The sequence below is a fragment of the Phragmites australis genome, chromosome 2 (assembly GCF_958298935.1).
Source record: "Phragmites australis chromosome 2, lpPhrAust1.1, whole genome shotgun sequence".
Lineage (NCBI taxonomy): Eukaryota > Viridiplantae > Streptophyta > Magnoliopsida > Poales > Poaceae > Phragmites > Phragmites australis.
Window position 1 is genome coordinate 42,824,766 of NC_084922.1, and position 20,438 is coordinate 42,845,203.

The 20,438-nt window shown below is 44.3% G+C and overlaps 2 protein-coding genes and 1 pseudogene across 2 annotated transcripts; 1 reads left to right on the top strand and 2 right to left on the bottom strand.

Moving 5' to 3' along the window:
• Window positions 1-468: 468 nt before the first annotated feature.
• LOC133909024 (methionine--tRNA ligase, cytoplasmic-like) lies at window positions 469-10,070 on the bottom strand. Its single transcript, XM_062351293.1, has 12 exons — window positions 9,913-10,070; window positions 8,879-8,959; window positions 8,621-8,791; window positions 7,831-7,896; window positions 7,085-7,153; window positions 6,601-6,717; window positions 5,015-5,226; window positions 4,842-4,932; window positions 4,670-4,738; window positions 3,207-3,298; window positions 2,683-2,746; window positions 469-760 (listed from the first exon to the last, which is right to left on the bottom strand). Exons 1-12 carry the CDS (start codon window positions 9,988-9,990, stop codon window positions 656-658), a joined length of 1,215 nt encoding a protein of 404 aa, XP_062207277.1. The 5' UTR covers window positions 9,991-10,070; the 3' UTR covers window positions 469-655.
• A 3,082-nt stretch (window positions 10,071-13,152) lies between these two features.
• Window positions 13,153-14,072, top strand: LOC133907484 (putative wall-associated receptor kinase-like 16; annotated as a pseudogene).
• A 2,165-nt stretch (window positions 14,073-16,237) lies between these two features.
• Window positions 16,238-20,096, bottom strand: LOC133909025 (probable LRR receptor-like serine/threonine-protein kinase IRK). The gene is made up of 2 exons (XM_062351294.1): window positions 18,436-20,096; window positions 16,238-17,968 (listed from the first exon to the last, which is right to left on the bottom strand). The coding sequence occupies exons 1-2, from the start codon at window positions 19,815-19,817 to the stop codon at window positions 16,504-16,506; spliced, it is 2,847 nt and encodes a 948-aa protein (XP_062207278.1). The 5' UTR covers window positions 19,818-20,096; the 3' UTR covers window positions 16,238-16,503.
• Window positions 20,097-20,438: the final 342 nt, after the last annotated feature.

A 20,438-nucleotide genomic window follows, 5' to 3' on the forward strand; every position in this document is an offset into this window, starting at 1 on the left:
CACAGTTTATTACTAGCTTATGAGAAATCAATGCTCTGGTCTCATGCTAACTCTCCAACCAAGCAAGGTATTGGTTCTAATTATACATTAATGATATATATAGACTTGTTTAGCATAGCTTATTAATAACTTCTGCTTCTCAGAAGCTATAATTGAAACATACAGACTGATTTATTACTAACCTTTAAACAACTAAAAAGCTAACTTTTAATAAAATGAACTACGTTGATTAAGAGCGACTTTTTTGAAAAACCAATATACTGAGAATTTAAAATTTTCTCGTAAACCATAAGCAGCTTTAAAAAAAACCATTTTTTAACAAATGCTTATAAGTTTCAACTGTGCTAAACATGACCATAAATGGGTCAACTGCAATTTACTCTCCATATGCCAATTACGGTAACATTGGTCAACTAAAACGACTGGTTAGAAAATTAGTCGTCCCAGCTCTCTTGCCCAACACAGAACTGCGCTCACAAAGGATATTTGATCTTTGTGTGACTGTATACATAAACCATGAAAATCTGCGCATACAGATATTAGAACTCTGATGAAATTTAGCAACACTTAGTATGGGATGTAAGGGGAAATGGTACAGCCACCTCACGTGTGTCTTAGCACATCAATGTGTAATCAGCGTGTCCTAATGAGCTGCTCACTTTATGTTCGCATTGGGAATTGAAGATCTACATGAACCAGCTGATGTAGTAAAGGGTATCCCTTTGAACGTTGCAATTCCATTCTCGTCAGTACGAAGATGCTGGATGCATAATACAATGAAGTTAGTGGTAAGTTCACACTACACGAATAAATATAAAACATCATTCAGAAAAGAATAAAAAACATGGTATTTTAATTGTCTGTATATGATGACTGAGTATGTTAAGGGTAAGTTTGACGATAGATGACAAAATTGATCGAATTTATCTAAACCATTGTAGCAAAAATGGTACTACTAGACCATAATTATGATTTTAGTGATTAATGATAACATAATCATTAAGACTAACATATTTGTTAAAAATATATGCTAGTAGATCTCATGGATACAATATATCAAAAGACACCGTAACCGGGACAAAATTTGATTGAATTAGAGAAATCCTAAGAGAATTGACCTCACTGGAAGGTTCAGTGCGGAAGAGTTTGCACTCACGGAGCATTATGTATAGAGATTGATAACCTCACCGAATAGTCTGGTGCTCTATGTGTTGAACTCACCGAAGTATTTCTGACAAAAGGGGAGAAATCTAATGACCTCACCGAATAGTCCGGTGATCTGCATAGGGTAACACCGGAGCATTTCTTGCAGAGAAGAATGCGAGTGCAGAAGACTGAAGATCAACCCACCGAAAGATCCGGTACTTAGTTTGTGCACACCGAAGTATAGCACCGGAGTATTTCTTGCAGAGATGACTGCAAGTGCTGAAGAATGAAGATCAACTCACCGAATAGTCAGGTGATCATAGAGATAGTTGCACCACAGCATTTTCAAGAAAAAGAAGAGAAGGTTTAACTCATCGAATGGTCCGATGTGAATGAAATGAACACCGAATGAATGCAGAAGCTGCAAAGACTAAGATGACTTAAGATAACTCATCGAAAGGTCTAGTGATGGATTTGAAGGCACATTGAAGTGTCCGGTGTTCATAGAGACTTTGAATGAAAGTCTAACGGCTAGTTTCTGAGTTTGTAATCACCGAATGATCCGGTGTTAATACTACTGCTCTCACTGGATCATCCGGTGTTAACAACTTTTCTGAGTCATTGGGAAAACAGCTAGTTGACGGGTTTAAGGCTATAAATACCCCTTCACTCAATCATTTGAAGGTGTGACACGCTGCTAGAGTCTAATGGAAGCTCATACACACTTGAGAACACATCCAAACCACCAAAGTGCTCAAAGTGATCATCTATATCAATTAAACATAAGATTAAAGAGTGTTTAGTGCTTATAGGTCTAGAGTGAGTTGTAGCTAGGTGCTGCAGCTTGAAAGGATCAATGAGTGATTCTAGCTTGTATCGAGTGGTACGTTAACGTCTTGAAATCTTGGTGACTCGTCGGTATATTAGACCTTAGTGGCTCAAGCTTGTTGACCCTCCGACTTAGTATGGAGTGACGACAAAACACGTGTACGAGGATGTGAAGACTATTGTCTTGGTAGCTTAAGCTCCGAAGTGATCACAGCGACAAGTGATCGGAAGAGAGACTAATTGTGAAACCTTGTCTTAATGGCTTATCGTGCTTGAGATCTTATCTTGGTGACTTAGTAGCTCAAGAACCGTGACCGAAAAAGACTTGATGATCAGAAGTATATCCTTTATAAAGCTCCAACGTAGATTAAAGGTAACATTCATGCTATCAATATCACGGGATAAAAATCTGTTATGCCAATTTACCTTACTAAAGTAGATTGCAATCGTTTTGAGCGGTAGAGTAGACACACTAGATAAACCTAGCATATTTAGATATAAATTGATATATGTTTATCTTATTAAGTTTTTTGAATCAATTTATTTTAGGTTTCTAAGTATCTTGATTCATCCATTTTTTCTCTTTCCTCACAACCATGCTGGAAGGCCACCGAATCTTTGAATGTTCGATAAACGGGAAAAAAAAATAGAACATCCTATGAGAAGTGATAAAACATCATACGAAAGAAGCCACTGGTAAATGTGTACCGGTGTAATCTTGTCTAGCTGCTTTTTCTTTGGATTTAGAACATCTTCCGGCTTCCCGTCAATCCTACATGTGAAGGATAATTTAATCAAAAACAAGTGAAAGATAGAGAATTGGTAAACAATATCTTTGTTAAAGATGCAGGCCCAATACAAATCATAACTCTAGAGGAACAACGGAACAACCTAGCAAAAACTGACAAAAGTATTAAACTATGCTCTTTAATTTCAAAAGTGGCCACAACCACGCAAATTCCTTATGCTACAAAACACTATGTGTCTGAACCAAAAATGCTGATCAAGCTAAATTAATTTTTCCCTAAAATGGCAATAGGAAACCTGTTACATGAGTTCATTCGGATTACATTTCTAAGTTCTATACTATTCTTATGAGAAACTCAGCTTGTACAACTTGGCATACATGTTCATGAGTACAAATTGGGACAATTACAAAGAATAAATGCTATATAGAACTGAACAAGCAAGTCTTTGAATAGAAGATATCGTGTCTATAAGACAATTCTTACCCAGCAAATGAAATATGTTCTCCAACCTTTGCTCCTTCTGGAGGAATCAAAGGCTCCACAACCGTATGATCTTGAGTCGAAGCGCACAGGACCTGGCCATATGATTAATACAAAAAACACATCTCGAAATGAAAACCTCCCAACAACAAAAAGGCACTTACAGTTTGGATCGGGAGTTGGGAAATTTTACAAAGTTCGTTGGTACTACTTTGCTGACAAAAAAAAGCATGCTATTGTGCTTCGATAGAACACAAGAGTAAATGACTAAGTGTCCCACTTCAGAAACTTAAACTGTTGGAAATCGATCAATCACTGATTTCCTTCTCACTATCTCTCTTATTTTTATTTCACACACACGCACTCAAGAGTTCTCCAGGGAGGAGAAAGAACACCGGAGGAACACACAAATATACACAACAGACTACATTTTTCTCCTCTCATGGCAACCCCAAGCCCTCACTTTCACTCTCTAAGCACTACTACATTTATACACAGGAGCAAGGACTAGTTCTCTGCACTCACGCGTTACATGCACAGCTCCACTACTTGCACAACTCCACGGACACCTGCATGCGCTAATGCATTAACCGTCTGCATGCAACACTAGCATGCATGCATCCTCTAACTCACGTGCACATCCTCACGATGTGCACGCTGACCTGACTAACTCGCTAAAAAACTCATGCAACAAGATTAAAGTTAGCATAAACTACAGGCTGAGAGCTTCACATCAGAATAAAAATTTATAAAGTAGTTTGTTATTTTCTTAAAAAAAGGTTTGTCCAACATCAATTGAGATAGTTTTAACATATCTAACAGAGGCTTCCAGAGTCACCCGTGCATAGCAGGATACTAAAGTGCGCTGATATTTTTTTTCAAGAACGGGTCCTCCCCGAATTTCATTACTCAACGCAACGAAATTACAAAATGTCCCACTATTCGCATTGCAAAATAGTGTTTGTAAAAAGAGAGACAGAGATCAACCAAACCTAACATGAGAAGAGTTTGTAAAAAGAGACTTGAAAGAACAAAATATCCAGAAAGAACTATCCGCGGATAAAAGCGCATAGAAGTGAACAATCCACGTGCTGGAACCATAATTTATGCATCAATATCTTTGTACCGTTATTACTTTTACTTTTTTACTATTACTAATATATTTATTATGATTGTTTTCTCATTGTCTTTTTAGTTAGATCTTGTGGGTTTTATCCCTAGCCTACTCCAACTTGCTTAGAACAAAGGCTTTGTTGTTGTTTGTTATTTTCTTATGCTATATTAGTATTTAAGTTCAGTAACACACATAGGGCCTGGCTGTGTACAGCAGACAGCAAGACAAGCTTGAAGCTTGTATTCCTCCATGGTAGTATTTTGGGAAAAGCTGATAAACCAATTAACCAACAGCCACGTTTCAAGATGTTTTGCTGAGCTACACAAACGCAACTACAACAGACAGACCATACCAATCCAGAAGACATGACATCCCGCAGCTTCCCAGGCTTCACATTTGTGATCAAGACGACGTGCCGATTCTGAAAAGGAAATGGCAGGTGTTTATAAAAAAAACACAGCAACCTCAGAGAGAGCAAAATGGTTGAGAGTAATTCCAGTTCCTTCGTGCTGCTAACTACTCACAACAAGTTCATCCAGGCTGCAGTATTTAGCAAGACCACTAACAACTTGACGCACATTGCCATCTCCCAAATCTATCTCCTCCACCAAAAGGCTGCAACAGAATGTTAAATTGAAGACTAAACAGAACAATTGAGAAAAACTCGAAATATTGCATAAGTCCAAAAATACAACACCTGTCAGCAGATGGGTGCTTCCATGCTTTTCGGATAAGGCCAACCTGTATATTGAGGATACTGATATCGCACTCTGAATCCATCTCTGCAGTTTTCTGTGGAGCTTTCTCTGTACTTTTTCCTGCAGACTTCAATTGTACTTTCTTTTTCTCGCCAGAGGGTTTTTCGTTTTTTGTGGCATTAGGATTCTCTTTATCTTCAGGAGCCTTAATCTAGTGTCAAAACAAGAAAGGCAATCAACAACTTAATTAAAAAAGGATAACTTCTACAGGAAAGTAGTCTGAATAAATGGTGCTAAAAAATGAAATCAGCATTGCTATCCCAAAAAACTGTAAATGATTAAACGTGTCTGTCGGGGGTTAATTCCTGACAATGATTAAAGGTTGTACCAAGCGATGGGTGCGTGATCTGCGTTCTGGGTGTGTATGCTACTTAAGAACATGAGAGATTATGCAGATTCAAGCCCTCCGTGGGGTAATAGTCCTACATCTTGTGTCTTCCTCTCATGAAGTCTGATTTTGTGTTACAAAGATCTCTCTCCCCCTCCAAACCGAACTCCCCTCCCTTTATATTCCAAAGGGATAGAAGTCTTACATGTGGGCCCAACAAAAGGCTCATGCTTGCCTAAATGGTCAACATAGGCTATCATTACAGGATACGCATGTGTTATGCCTGCCCTGGAGCACTGCGATACCCGTCCCATCCGTCGGCCGCAACCCTGGTTGTTGCTCCTAAGTCGCCCAGCCTGCCCTGTCCCATCGCCGGTTTCCCACGTGGCCTGCCACGCTCTCTGTTGCGTCTACGAGTCCATCCCGCAACATTGACACGAAAGCTCTGTGCCGGCCTCAGTCGCCTCAGCCTAAGTGGAGCGTCTGGGGAAGGAAAACGGCATGAGTAGCGGTATTAAATGAGAGTCGACCGGTTAGATGAGTAACTGTCCCGCAACTGGTAGATGATGGTCGCGGGAATTCCAGCGAAGGTCAGGGCCATGGTCGCGCGGTGCCAAGTGGTCACGCGGTAAGCCTGGATTAGAGAAAGAAAACTGGTCCTGTAAAAACTGATAGTTGTGGGCCATCTTGGCGGCGGGATCCCATATTCTTTACATCGATAATAGCCCCCAAGCTCCATCGTGGATACTGTGATCTGAGCCGATCCTCATACGGGCGTGGTTAGGATCGGTCGTACTACTTAAGACCCGGGTGAACCCAATCTTTGCCAAATGAGTGATCGGCGACACGGTCCACTGTCGTGACAGGTTTAGAAAACCGCATCCCGAGGGGAGGTTAAACGTCCATCGAGAGAGATCGCGGGAGAGAGAAAAAAAAAAGGAGGGCGTACGCAAGGAAGAGAATCGTGGGAGAGAGAAACCTTGATTGCCGCTAGACTTCGAGGGAATTTCGGTTCCCCATCCGACCCCTCAAAACCCGAGGCGATGGGACCAAGTCTATCCTATAAATCGGAGGACAAAGAGCCCTCGGAAACCCCTCCGCACTCCAAGCCCTTGCGCCAGAGCCCATCGCCTCTGACCTCCACCCGTGCCTCTCGCCAAAACTAACGAGAATTTGAATAATTACAGAATAAACTACCTCCCCTGCAGCTTTTTTGGAGTCAGCACTTCCATTTAATTTGCCAGCAATCTTCTGTCCTGCAACAGCTTTCTTCAAACTTGGATCACCATCTCCTTTATCAGCTTTCTTTGGATGCTGTTAAATAGAAAAAAGGAAATGGTATAAGTACTTTGGTGATCTCAACACATTTTTTTCAAAGAACGTTAAGATGACTGAAAAAGGAAATGTTAGATCATCATCTTAGCATTTCTATGCAGATAACTTTTTACCAGCGCATTTAGTAGCATAGAAGTGGTTTTGTACAGTCAGATCATAAAATTAAGCAAATGAACACGTACAGAATTTATCATACCAAACACATACATGAATCCTAAAACTATAAACAGCAGCAGCATAGGGTTAACTTTTCATAATTTCCTACTGAATTTGAAACTTGTACAGTAAGGAATTTCGAATCAAGAACATAAGAGATTTCCAGGGCACCCCGAGAAAAAATACTTACAGAAGTTGGATCGAAGACGGACTTGGTCACATTTATCTTTTGCAAAGTTGTACCAAAATCAACAATGTTCTGCATCAAATAGTATAGATTAACATGAGATGCTATCAATGAGCGTTACCAGAGAAGAAAGATGGTATAAAGGAACTAGCATCCTCTTAATACAGATGGCCTTTTTTGTAAAACAAAACAAGAGGTTTCCATCATCATAAAGTTACTGATACGTTATAGAAGTATGCTATGAAGCTCTTAAGGCAATAAATAGTTACTTTTGTAAGACATTGTGAAGATACTAGAATAACATGCCAACACAGCACTTGTGTACTTAATAACGTAAGCACTAGTTGATTCCGAAAGGTACAACAACTAGCTCTGTCAAAGTGAGATGAATCAGCTCTGGATATCAGATAAAGCTGATGTTTTACAAACATGGCTGATTTTGATCCTAAATATCGGTGGGACAAACTCCATAACTGAGAGGATGGCATCTCTGAAATGATAATTTTATATTCTAGGTTAGTCAACTGTCCAAGGATACCACCAGAGGGTCCGGGAAAGCAGGAAGAAAAATGCAGGCCATGTTTTCAACTCTAGTCGAGAAGAAATTCTGTAGCTCGGAGTAACAATGGAACCATGACAAGGAATAATTAAATACATTTGACTCTTTTGTTCCATAGAATGAGCATATATTTCATGTTGACAATAGATTGGAGCAAGTTAGTCCATAAATAGAAAGATTCATCTTAAACCTGAATATAGTCCATCCACCGCAATGCATGCGGATATTTCTGCAATTCATTGTCACTGATACGACTCTGAAACAAGTAAAAACAGTTAAAAATGAATTTAACAAATTTGACAATATTTCTTAATAACATAAGATATAAGAAAAAAGAAGCAAATAGTATCCAATAAAACATGTAATGTTTAACACTAAACTTACAAATTCACTATAAATAGGACAATAGAATAAGAGTATTAATATTTTATACTCAAAGGCTCTCTCAAACAAGAGAAAGAAACATCTCTCAAACAAGAGATAGAAACATCCCAAGACATTTTTTTTCATGGTCGTCTAGTCGATATACCAAGTTTTTGTTGCAAGCCCTGAGATATTATTGCTACGAAGGATAACCAAAGATCAAAACGCTGATTCAAAATTCTATTGCATCATCCGCCAGGCAGCCGCTGCTAAACCAAGATCTCCATCTCTTGACTCTGTCAATCAACCTTACCTTATAGGGCACAATGGTTCAAACATCAGAGAGAAAACTAATACTCCCTCAATTACAGAATAGATGTTTTCAAGACTTAGTCAGACTTTTTCAAATTTAATATGTTAAAATGTTAATGGAATGACCGCATGAAAATAAAAAAAGTAGTCTTGCCATTAAAATAACTTTTATAAAATTATGTCCACAGGAGGCTACGAAATTGTCTAAAAGGACATCGATTTATTAATAGAGGGAGTGCAAAATAAATGGCAAATTTGAAATCTGATGACGGTTGCACAAATGAGTAAAGTTACATCATATGTACCATGAAAGCTTGTACAGTTGCAAACACAACAATATCAGCAACTGATGGTTTAAAACCATCACCCAGTAGTACAGACTTCTGGGACAAATCTTGATTGAGATTAGCAAGCAATGTATGCTGTTTTCCATCATTCCCAGTAAAATCACCGGAAAATGTTACCCACTGAATCACCTATTAATGAAGAAAAGAAAGATGTGTCGGTACATAAGCAGTAGCAAGTGGATTTGGTGTACAAAAATGGACAAAAAAAGTCATTACCTCATCCTGGGATGAGTTCACAATATGTGAAAACAGGCTCGCAATATCACTCTTTTCAATACTTGTATTGGATACAGTGTTCTGTAAAATCAAGAATATAAATTAGTAACAATTTCAAGCCAAAATAACCAACCTACGCAAATAAAGGTTTTCATTTAAAGTTTGGGCAAAGTTTATTCAAATAAACAAGCATAGTACAAGCAAGAAGCAATAACAGTTACTGACTTACAGTACAATATATCGAAGAAGAACACAAGCATTGCTAGTCATAAATGTTGTGCATTATAGAGTAGACAAGTTAGTTTAGGAGCATCCAGAATACACATGATAAGTGATGCAAAACGAAGTTAACCAGTTAGCACCGTACCAAGCTATGAGCAGGTACCAATTCAAGAGATGGAGCGAAGCAAGCATTATCATCATCTACCATCAAGACAAAAAAAAAAGCTGAAATAGTAGCATGTAGCAAGTAATAAAGACTCCGCTGGTGGGATTACAAGGTTCATAACCGTGTGACTAAACTATACGAAGTTCTAGTCATGTAGCAAAAGTAGCTCAAAACATTGTAGCTAACTAGGCTGTTCAACTCAGTATCACATGCACTCTGTGCGACTAAAGACCTTTGTGTGCTTAGCAAATTTTTTTAATTGCGGCACAATTAGTCAACAACACGATTAGTCAGAATTGACACTCCCACGATATGAAATAATTACAAACACGATTAGTCATAATTCACCCTCCCACGACTCGAAAAAATTAATGGTAGGCAAGCGAATATCTTCCAAACTACATACAATGCACGAAATCATCATACCCTAAGGACCAAATCACGCCAAAATTGCACTTCAACCAACGAGACTACTCAGACTGAACTTTTAGTAACAAAACCACGACTAAATCCCAACGAATCTGCATCCCGAAATCCCAACAGGCCTACAGAGCTTAAGGTACACAGCAAAAGCCCGGAACTCTATCGCTTCGAAGCAGCGAAGATCGAAACCATGAGCTTTAACAGCGAACCGCAGTGCGCTTACGGGATCGATGTTGAGGTGCTTGCAGAGCGCGTAGGCCATGGCCCGCTTGCTCCCTGCGAGGTCCGCCGCCGCCGCCATTAGCACCCCTGGAGCACGGTGAAGGGTGGAGACCGGAGAAGAGGGGAGGGGAAATGGTTTAGGGTCTGGTCACCAGTGGGCTGCTGGCCCTCCGCTCGGGCTTGGCTTCTACTGCTGAGCCAATATGGGCCGTAGCAACGCTTTCCGGCTGTTTGGGCTTCTCCTTAGAAGATTAGGTTCATTTGGGCTCGGCCAACTCTAGCAATTTGGGCCATATTTAGGTGCAGCCCTGTCTCACAAAAGACAAAAAAAATGCGGAAATTCTTATTCACAAGTGTTCCCTTGCTCACACCGCCCCCCTCAGAGGCCATTTTCTATTTTTAGATTTTTTTTTTCAAAAATCTTTCCTTAAAACTTTTTTAACAAACTTTTCTTGTTAACTTCTTCTCAAACTTTTTTTTTAACTTGTAAAAAACTTATCTGGACAACTTGTCCTGAAAACTTTTATATAAAAGGGAAGTTATGGGAGGAAAAAATTTCTAAAAACGGAAAGGTGAGAGGGCATGTCTGAAAATTGCTACTTCTGTAGCTGGCGTGCGAGCGAATTAGAAATCCCAAAAAAAACATGCAGCCTCTGTCTCACCGGGGATAAAATTTCACCATTTCACCGAAATTTTATAAAATATCTAATTTTAAATTTTTCTTTCACTAGGATATGGGAAATAAGTATATGACGAAAATTGAGTAACATTTTAACAAAATTTTGCGAATTTTATTCTTTTTCTCGGTAAATGAAAAAAATATAAAACGAAATTAAAATCCTTAGGACTCTCACCTCCGCTGCATATGGTACATCGTACATGCCTGTATTTTTGTTTTGTACAGCAATTTTTTTGGAGACGAAGTGAAGCTTGTGCAGCTGGTAGCGGCACGTGCACGTTCACGCTTTAATTGCCTCCGAAACCGGAGATGCAAACACGGTTAATAAGTAAATCTGTCTGAAAAATAAATATAGAACCTGCATTCACTAAGCTATTGACGAGTTTTCCTCTCAAATATAAACAAACATATATCTCTATAAGCTTATATACCATCGAGTGAGCATTCATCCGGTGGATAACTGGGCTTCTGTTTCCCAGCCACGACGAAGCCCGTCACCCCATGGGTGGTGCACTACTGGTGCCTCGCGCTTCGCCCCGAAAACGGAGGGCACGCGATGCCATCGGGGCTCCAACGTCGACGTGGCGACGCAGCGACACCGTCGGTTCAACAGTTACGTCAACGCCAGCTTCCATCACCTGCGCATCTGCCCTGTGCTGCTGTCTTCCATCACCTGCGCATCTGCCCTGTGCTGCTGTGCACTCGTATAAACTGTTCAGAGCTAGTACTACCGCTGGTACTGTCCACCGCCGCGTGCTCGGCGACGCATCACAAAAGTTCAGAACATGCATGCAGCGGAAAGGCTCGAGTCCCTTGCCTGCCACCGGTGAGGCCGCCTGTCCGGTCGAGATGGGACGGCGACACGCGGGCATGTGGTAGGGCCTGGCCGCGCCAGCGACCCAGCCCGCAGGGTCAGGGCGCCGGCAGGCTCCATAAATGCGCCCACCGGTGCATGTCCTCGCCCGTAATAAATGAGCCCCAAAGCCCAACGCCGCCACCACCTGCGCGCGATCGATGCCCGTGGTAGGCCGGAAGAAGCATGCGCGCTAGTCATGAGGAAATGAAGTCCGGCTCGAGAATTTCACGGGATACTGGTAGAGTAGCTGGCTTCGAGTCCTCTCCATAGTCCAGACGTCGTGAGCAGTCTGCTCGGGATGGGCCGATGCAGCGGCCATCAGCACCGTGCAGTGCGTTGCCGGTTACTCGGCTGGAGCAGCCCTCCGCCCGTCGGCGGCGTGGCTACGAGCAAGGCAGGCCTTTTCGTTTGCACGCGGCACATAAAACAGTTTGGACTTGGGAGTAGCTTGGGAGTGCTAGAGCTTCTACTCCAGCACATGCTACTCTAGTACAGATTTCGGGAAAAATAAACAGAAGCGAGGAAAAACTAAGAAGGCAGGTGCACGTAGGTTAACGGCACGGGACGTTGGGACAGCATCCTCGAAAGACGCACTACCTGTGACAACCATTTCGGGGAGTACTACAGATTTCTTCGTAGGAGAAGCATGCGTAAGTCTAGTGTACTGGTCATCAAATCTCTTGTTAAATTGTTATCTTGTAGGTTTCTCCAGTCACATTGGTGCGTGTGCGTGAGATTTAGGGGAGATTAATCAATTTCCGCTCCGAATCTTCGCAACAGCAACGCGACAAATCTGGCCCGGCGATCCCCACGGCGCAAACCGCGATTCGCTCTGCAAAATGCTGGCCTCAGGAGCTGACTAGCTGGGGTAATTCGCTTTTTACTAGAACGAGCATACAGCTTTGCCCAAGGAGTTTGCCGAATTTCGTATCCATTTCTTTCTTCCTTCGGAAGACCTGCGAGCACCCAGCATACGCCCAACATGGCACAGATCTGCTCAAATTTTTTTTTGTTTTTCAATAGAATTGCGCTTTTTTCATGAAGTTATAAAGGTTTGATCACTGATATGCTCTGCTCAACTTTTAGACTATGTTTGCCCCTACCTACCACGGTCCTCCAACTTAAATTAAGCTTGTTTCAAGAAAAACTCGTACAATATACTGTTCAAAAGAAGAGGGAAAAAGGATGTGGCATTTCTTAATTTCGTTCGAATCAATGGCCTGTGGACGTTGCTTTTGAGTGACACAAACGCAATGCCCTATTCTACAGTGTGTAACCTTCCCATAGGCCGTTGCACTATGATTCTGAATCCGCGTAATCGGAGTACTCGATTTTCCGTGATTAAAGCTAGCGTGAGTATACTTATTCACTCGACATCACATGCATGCTTCGACTACACTCCTACCCTACTGATTTCAACCTTTGTCATCACACTCACACCACCAATATTTTTTTAGGGCAAACACTCAGTTTGTAGATTTCATTATGTCGGTCTTTGCTCAGCTGGCAATAAAATTTGAGAAATTTTACGGTGGTCTCGAAATAATTTGGACCATTCATTTTTTGGCTCGAACGATCTAGATCGGTTTGAATACTACCTATTTTTAGAGGTAGTATCGGCAGTATATAGGAGTAGTATAAGGATATTTTTGGAAAAAAAAGAAATGGCATGAAAGTAATAACTTGTAAAATCATGGATTCAACGTATGGACTGGCCCGAATTGTTAGAACCGGTTCTGCAGTAGCAGCTGGGAATCCTGGCCAGCTCCGGCGTGGCGTTCAAGATCTTCTCTGAGGAGGAGATCAACAAGGCCACCGATGGCTTCGTGGAGGCTCAAGTCCTTGGCTGTGGAGGGCACAACGTCGTCTACAAGGGCGTCCTCGCCGACGGCTCCACTGTGGCCGTCAAGAAGTCCAGGGTGGTCGACGCAAAGCCGATCAGGGAGTTCGCGAGGGAGATGCTGATCCTCTCCCAGATCAACCACTGGAACGTGGTGAAGCTGCTCGGCTGCTGCCTCGAGGTCGAGGTCCCCATGCTGGTCTACGAGTATGTCCCCAACGGTAGCCTCCATGGGCACATCCACGGTGGCGGCGGCGACGGCGATGGTGAGAGCAAGCTGTTGCTGCCGCCGGGAGCGCTCCTCCGCATCGCGGCCGAGTCCGCGGCGAATGCGCTCGCATACATACACTCGTCGGCCTCGCCGCCTGTCCTCCACTGCAACGTCAAGTTCACCAACATCCTGCCCGATGGCGACCTCGCGACCAAGATGTCTGACTTTGGCGCGTCGAGGCTTACGCCGGCAAACGAGGCGGCGGTGGCCACGCTTGTCCAGGGGACACTGGGGTATCTAGACGCTGGACCCAGAGTACCTGCTGACATGCCAGCTCACCGGCAAGAGCGACATGTACAGCACTACAGCTTCGCTATGGTTGTGCTGGAGCTGCTCATCGGGAGGAAGGCGTTCACCCTTTGGACGACGAGGAGGAGGAGGACGGGAGCCTCGCGTTCTTCTTCATCACAGCAGTGCTGGCGGGACGGCACCGTGAGATCATGGACGAGCAGATCAGGAAGGAGGTCGGAGTGGAGGTGCTTGACGAGTGGAGGTGCATGTATGCATTAGGATAGATACAATTGGTAAATGACTGCGATACCCCTGAATGGTATGGTGGGTAATTTTAACGAAAATATAATAATTACAAAAATATCCAATCACGTAGACGGTTGGATTAAATTTATACTACCTCTTGCTATAGGTAGTATGGAGCACCGTAAAAATTCTCTAAAATTTTTAAGGGCAGTAGGTAAATGAAGTGTTCTAGGCAAGAGACAATTGAGTTACTGTATGATAGAAGAGACTTTTCACGATTTATATTGGAAGATAAATTAGACACCAAAAGTTTTTAACAACTACTGGGGCTACCAGCTTACCAATACCAGCTCAGACTACTAAAACAAAATCAACGACTTAAAGGCAGTCTAGCTACAGTTTTATGAGCTCAGAAACACAAATCCATCTAAAGGGCAGAGTAGCACGACAAATATACGAAGACACCAGAAACTTACAACTTAACGATGTCAGCAAGAGTCTATGTAATAGGTGCAAAATTCTTCATCCACTCTAGCATGCAGGAGATAATTTTCTCAGCTTTAAGCTTCGAGCTCCTTTTTAGCAGCAGCAGCCATTTCTATAGAAAAGAGATCATAAGAATGCAATGTTAGCCGACTTATTTGGAAATATCTTTTCAATCGTCATTTGTTATGCATCTTCCAAATAGCCCAAGCTACACTGCAAACATAAACATATCCAGATATTGTGAAATACCTAATTTACTAGATAGCTAATTCGCTCATAAATCAATCACCAAGGATGGATACCCATTCCATCCAAAGTCATCTCTAATGCAGCACCAAATAAACTTGGACATGTGACATTTAAAGAAAATATGGTAAGTGATCTCTTTCTTTCCGCATATACAGCACAACGTATTTTCCTTCAACATCCTTTCTTTAGGCTTGCTAACGTCTGCAGCTTGTCTTGGAACATTTGCCAAAAAATACTTTAATCTTCAAAGGTATGCCGCACTTTCAAAAAATTACTGCATGATAATAGCTCTTCCCAGTTTTCTGGTCTGAAAAATGTGTCACTCGGTTTATTGTTTGCATGTGTAGCGTAGTTCTATCTGGCTATTTGAAAATGGCGGGTGACAGGGTGGAAAGTGCGCGCCATCGCAAAAAAGTCGCCACTCTCGACATCTCCGCAGCTCCCCATTCAGTCGGCAGGCACAGCCACACCAGCACTGTATCTGATGAGTGCAGTCTGGAGCCTTTGCGCCTTGTCCTTGTTTACTCCTGGGTCCTGGCGAACAGAGCAGATCCGCGCCGAGCAGCAATGAGGTGACCGCTGTTGCTGCCTGCCTCTGCCTGCTACTAGTATTATTGCACAAGGTGGAGGTGGAGTGGGAGGAGGATGGTCGAGAGGGTAGGTGCCCGTCTTTAAAGTTTAAACAAAGTCATTCAATTCCTGCGGTGAAGACTGGTGGCGCGGCAGCAATGACCAATGAGCCAGTGATGGCCATGGACTCCTGCAGCCCTGCTCAAGCGAGTCCCTCTGAACACGTCTTTGAGAGGGAAAAATAGGAGTGCTGTTCTTGTATTTTGCAAAGTCAACTGTTGCTTATTCGCATCTACTACTATTAATTGTTTGACCAAAAGGCCAAACCGATGAACTGAAGACAGGATATATCCAATGGATAAGAGCCTTTGAATGAGAACACCATTGTTTTTTAAAGCTTCTGATCTGCTCTACTACATTGCTGGTTGATTCATCACCGAATACAAAAAAGATTACCACAATTAGCCCCCTCTGGATTAAAGAAATGTTGAGCAGTTTATTCTGTCAAACGAACCGCGAATTAGAAATCGAGCATATAAATTAGAGAAATGTTGATCGATTTGATCTGTCAAAAAAAGTCACACTATCAGCAGAACTGTGTCATCCAGCTGTTCGAGGTATCATCAGACCTGGTTTGCATCCAGCCCCACCCCACCGCCCCCCCCCCCCCCGGCGCGAAAATTTTAACAGGGTACAAGCATTCCACACCTGTTATGTCCTTAAGGTAGCACGTGTTAGTTGAAAAAAATTAGAGATAAGTTTGATACGATACAATTCGAATTCAAATTGATTTATTTAAGATAAGTTAATAATCAGATTAAATTAGAATTGCTTATAGATAAATTTGGTAAAACATGAGTTAGAAATTAGAATTGATTTAGAATTGTAATTTCCCCTCTTTGTATAAAGGTAGACGCACGTCATTATAATCAAATAAAAAGAAAAATTAATCTAAATCGCACTTAATATTCTAAATCTTCCTAATCTATAGTCGCATCAATCCTCTAGCAACAAACACGTCCAGCTATCCTCTCAGCAGATGTTTATCTTAACATTACTACTCTATGCTTCCTCACTTTTCTTTCCCATTGGGCATCATATATGCACCTCAGAAAACGAAACAAAAAGCTCAACACCAATAAGAACAAATATTACAATTAGAACTCAAACCAGCTCATCCTCGGCACTATCCTGAGGACTCCTCACCAGCTCAAGTATGTTCATCACCCTACCCATGTCGGGCCGGTTCGATGGCACCTGCGAAGTGCAGACAAGGCCCAACTTGATGATCGACAGGGCTTCATCCATCGGGAACTCACCACATAGTTGCGGATCCATGCAGTCCTCCAGTCGGCCTTCCTCCAGCGCACTTCTGACCAAATCACATAGCACAACGACGTCATCTTCCAAGTACTCAGCAGGCCTCCTGCCTGTCAAGACCTCCAGCACAAGCACCCCAAAGCCATAGACATCGCATTTCTCAGTGATCTTCACCGTCTTGCATGCGAATTCTGGCGCCATGTACCCAAGCGCACTCTGGATCTTACTGCTAAGCACATACCGGTCTAACATTGGCAGCAGCTTGGCAAGACCATAGTCGCCGACCCTGGGCTCGCCATTGCTGTCCAGCAGCACGTTGCTTGACTTGAGATTGTAATGGATGATCCCATGCTGGTGCAGGTACGTCAGGCCCCTGGCAACACCCAAGATGATGTCGAACCTCTCCATCCAGGAAAGTGAATTATCTTCAGTGCACTCGTGCAGGTGTTTATGCAAATTCCCTCCAGGTAGGTAATCATAGATCAGGAGCTGCAGTGATGAAGTCCAGTAGAAGCCTCTGAGTGCGACAACATTGTGGTGCCGCACCTTGCTAAGCAACTTCACTTGTCGCTCGAAATCATCCCTTGACTTGACCAAGCTAGAGACGGTAAGCTTCTTGATGGCTACCGGCTGTCCATCTCTGAGCACTGTCTTGTAGACTGCACCAAAGCCTCCACGCCCAAGCTCACAATCTTTATTCAACAAGGCATGCCCACCAGCGCTTAACTCAGGGCTGCCCTTACCAAACATGACAAGCTTCCCGGAGCTAGCATCATTGTCCGGGGATTGGCTAAGGTAATCATCAGATAATGCAGTGGCAGATGCTGAGCGAGGGGCAGCTGCACGGGCACGGACACGCCGGTTGAGCACAGATATGGTGATCACTCCAATAGCAATGGCAGCCCCACCCGCAATGGCAATGAGGGTGGAGATGCTCAGTATGATTTTCTTGTGATGCATGTTGCTAGGGGCACTAGGTGCCTGCGACGAGGGGTTTGATGAGGAGTTGGGGTTGAGCACAATCGGCTTTGGCATAACTGCAATGCACGAATCATTCTTCCGTGAGCTACAGAGACCAGAATTGTCGGTGAGGAAGGACTCAGGGATGTTGTCGAAGAAGCGGCTTTTCGGCAGGTCCCCGGACAGCATGTTGTGGGAGACGTCAAAGATGTGGAGGCTGGGCAGGTTAGATAGCTCCACTGGTAGCGTCCCATTAAGCTTGTTCTGAGAAAGATTGACCACCTGGAGACTGGTCAGGTTTCCCATGGTGCTAGGAATAGACCCCATGAGGTTATTGTGCGACAAATCCCTGCATTGCAAGAGCACAGCTCTGTATCAATCAAAATGATTCCTGATGTTCAGTCATAACCAAGCACAGTAGTACCAACATTGAGTTTGGATTAATCTGATCAGTTAGCTAAGTTGAGAACTAGTGTTCCAAATCCTACTGATGTAGACATTGACTTCAGTTTTGAATGTATGATTTATCCAGAAAAACAAAATGAGGACCCAGATACTGGGATGCGAGCAAAACAAGATGACAAACACAGACCCATAATTTGCGGCTTGGGGTTCCAAACAGAAAATAAGACATCACTGTCCTACATCACTTTCTACAACGCCTCTGCAGCCTAGGAAACTGAAAGCAATCAAAGCAGTCATGAAAGGAAAAACAAATAGGCCTAGTCAACTTCACTCACAAGCAATCCCAATGACGTCAAATTTAATTCCAGAATCTGAGTAAAAAATTAAACAAAAAAACAAGAATTTACTTACAGTGCAACGAGGGAGCTGCAGTTCCCAATCTGTGCCGGGATGCGCCCGGTAAGCGAATTCTTCCCCATCCGCAGGTCCCGGAGCGCAACTGCGCCGCCAATCTCCGGTGGCACGCTGCCGTCGAGTCGGTTGGCACTCACGTCGAGCACCTCAAGCAGCCTCATCCCACCAATGCCGGTCGGCAGTTGCCCCGATATGGAATTCGAGGACAGGTTCAGAGACTGCAAACCAAGAAAGGTGGTGATCTGCGGCGGGATCCCGCCGGAGAACGTGTTCCTCGACAGGTCCAGCACACGCAACGCCATTGCGGCGTCATCGGGCACCTTGACCCACCCGTATAGCTTGTTGCCGGCGACATAGATGCGCTGCAGCGGCAGGCCGAACACCCACCAGGGGAGCTCGCCGGTGAGCGCATTACGGCTTAGGTCGACCTCCACCAGGTTCTTGCAGTTCGCAATGGTGTAGGGAATGGCGCCGTCGAAGCGGTTGCCTGACAAGTCAAGCCGCTCTAGTGCCCACATTTCCCCGATCCACGCCGGCAGCTCCCCCGTGAGCGCATTGCCGCCGGCGCCAAGGAAACGCAGCCCAGTCAGCCTCCGGAGCGATTCTGGCAGGCCTCCAGTGAACAAGTTGTGCCCGAAATCCAGCGACTTAAGTAGCGGCGCCTCGCCGACATCCGCCGGTATCTCCCCGGCGAGGAGGTTACGGCTCAAATCCACATACCGCAGCGAGCTACTCCGAGGGAAGCCGCCAGGCACACTCCCGGAGAGCTTGTTGCCGGAAAGGTCCAACGATCGGAGAGAAGGCAGCGACCAGAGCCCGTCAGGGATGGGGCCAGCCAGGCTGTTGGACGAGAGGTTGAGGGACACGAGCGACGCGCAGGACGCGACGGCAGCTGGGATGTAACCCGAGAGCTGGTTTTGGGCAAGGGAGATGGCGCGGACGGAGCGGCATTGGGCGAAGAGCTCCGCAGGAACGGGGGAGGCGAGGCGGTTGGAGGATAGGTCGAGGGAGCGGAGGCGCGGGAGGGCGGTGAGGAGGTTGGGGAGCACGGGGCCGGAGAGGTTGTTGCGGGGGAGGGCGAGGGAGAGGAGCGCGTCGAGGCGGAGCAGCGCGCGGGGGAGGCGGCCCGAGAGCGACGCGGCCGGGAGCGAGAGCGAGGTGACGCGGCCAGTGCGCGCGTCGCAGCCGACGCCCGGCCAGGAGCAGGGGCGGTCGTCGTCCTCCGTCCACGCGCCGAGGCGGCCCGACGGGTCCGAGATGCCCGTCTTGAAGACCACCAGCGCGAGCACGTCGTCGGTGAGGGCGCTCGTCGTGGCGGCCGCCGCGAGGAAGAGCGCGGCGAGCAGCAGGAGGGGGCGGGCGGCGGCAGCGGCGTCCATCCCGACGCGGCAGGAGGACGACGACGAGGGTGGAGGGATCACAGCGGCGCCTCGTCCATTTGCGCGGAACAATTTTGGGGCAGTGCGGTGGAGAGGGGAATGTAGTGCAGGTGCAGCGCGGCGCGGTGGAGCAATGCGGAGGAGGAGGCAGGTAGGAGAGGAGGGCCTCTTGTACTACTAGGGCGTGTCTGGTTTCCTCAGGTTTGAAGTGCTCCCTTGTATAAGGTTATCTTCAACGTATATTTTAAAATTTTATTTTCTATAATATTATTATAATTTTTTATTTTTTCTATTGTTAACGACTATCTTAGTTTTTAACCTCTATTACTTTCCTTCTCTCTATACTCACATATCATTATATGTGAACAATAATAGAAAAAGAGAGTACCTCAAATTTGAGGTATGTCTTTCCTCCCTTATCATTATAGCAGCAGATAGAGGAGCGCTTTAACGGAATTGGCAAAACGTCAACATAGTAGCCGACATAGTGAAGAGGTGGCTTTTGCCGATCCTGCTGGAGTTACCTATGGTATATTGACAGCTGCAACAGTAGATATAGTTAATTAAATGGTTTTTTTATTCTACCTATCTGTTGGCTACGAAGAAAAGATTTGGAGGGAA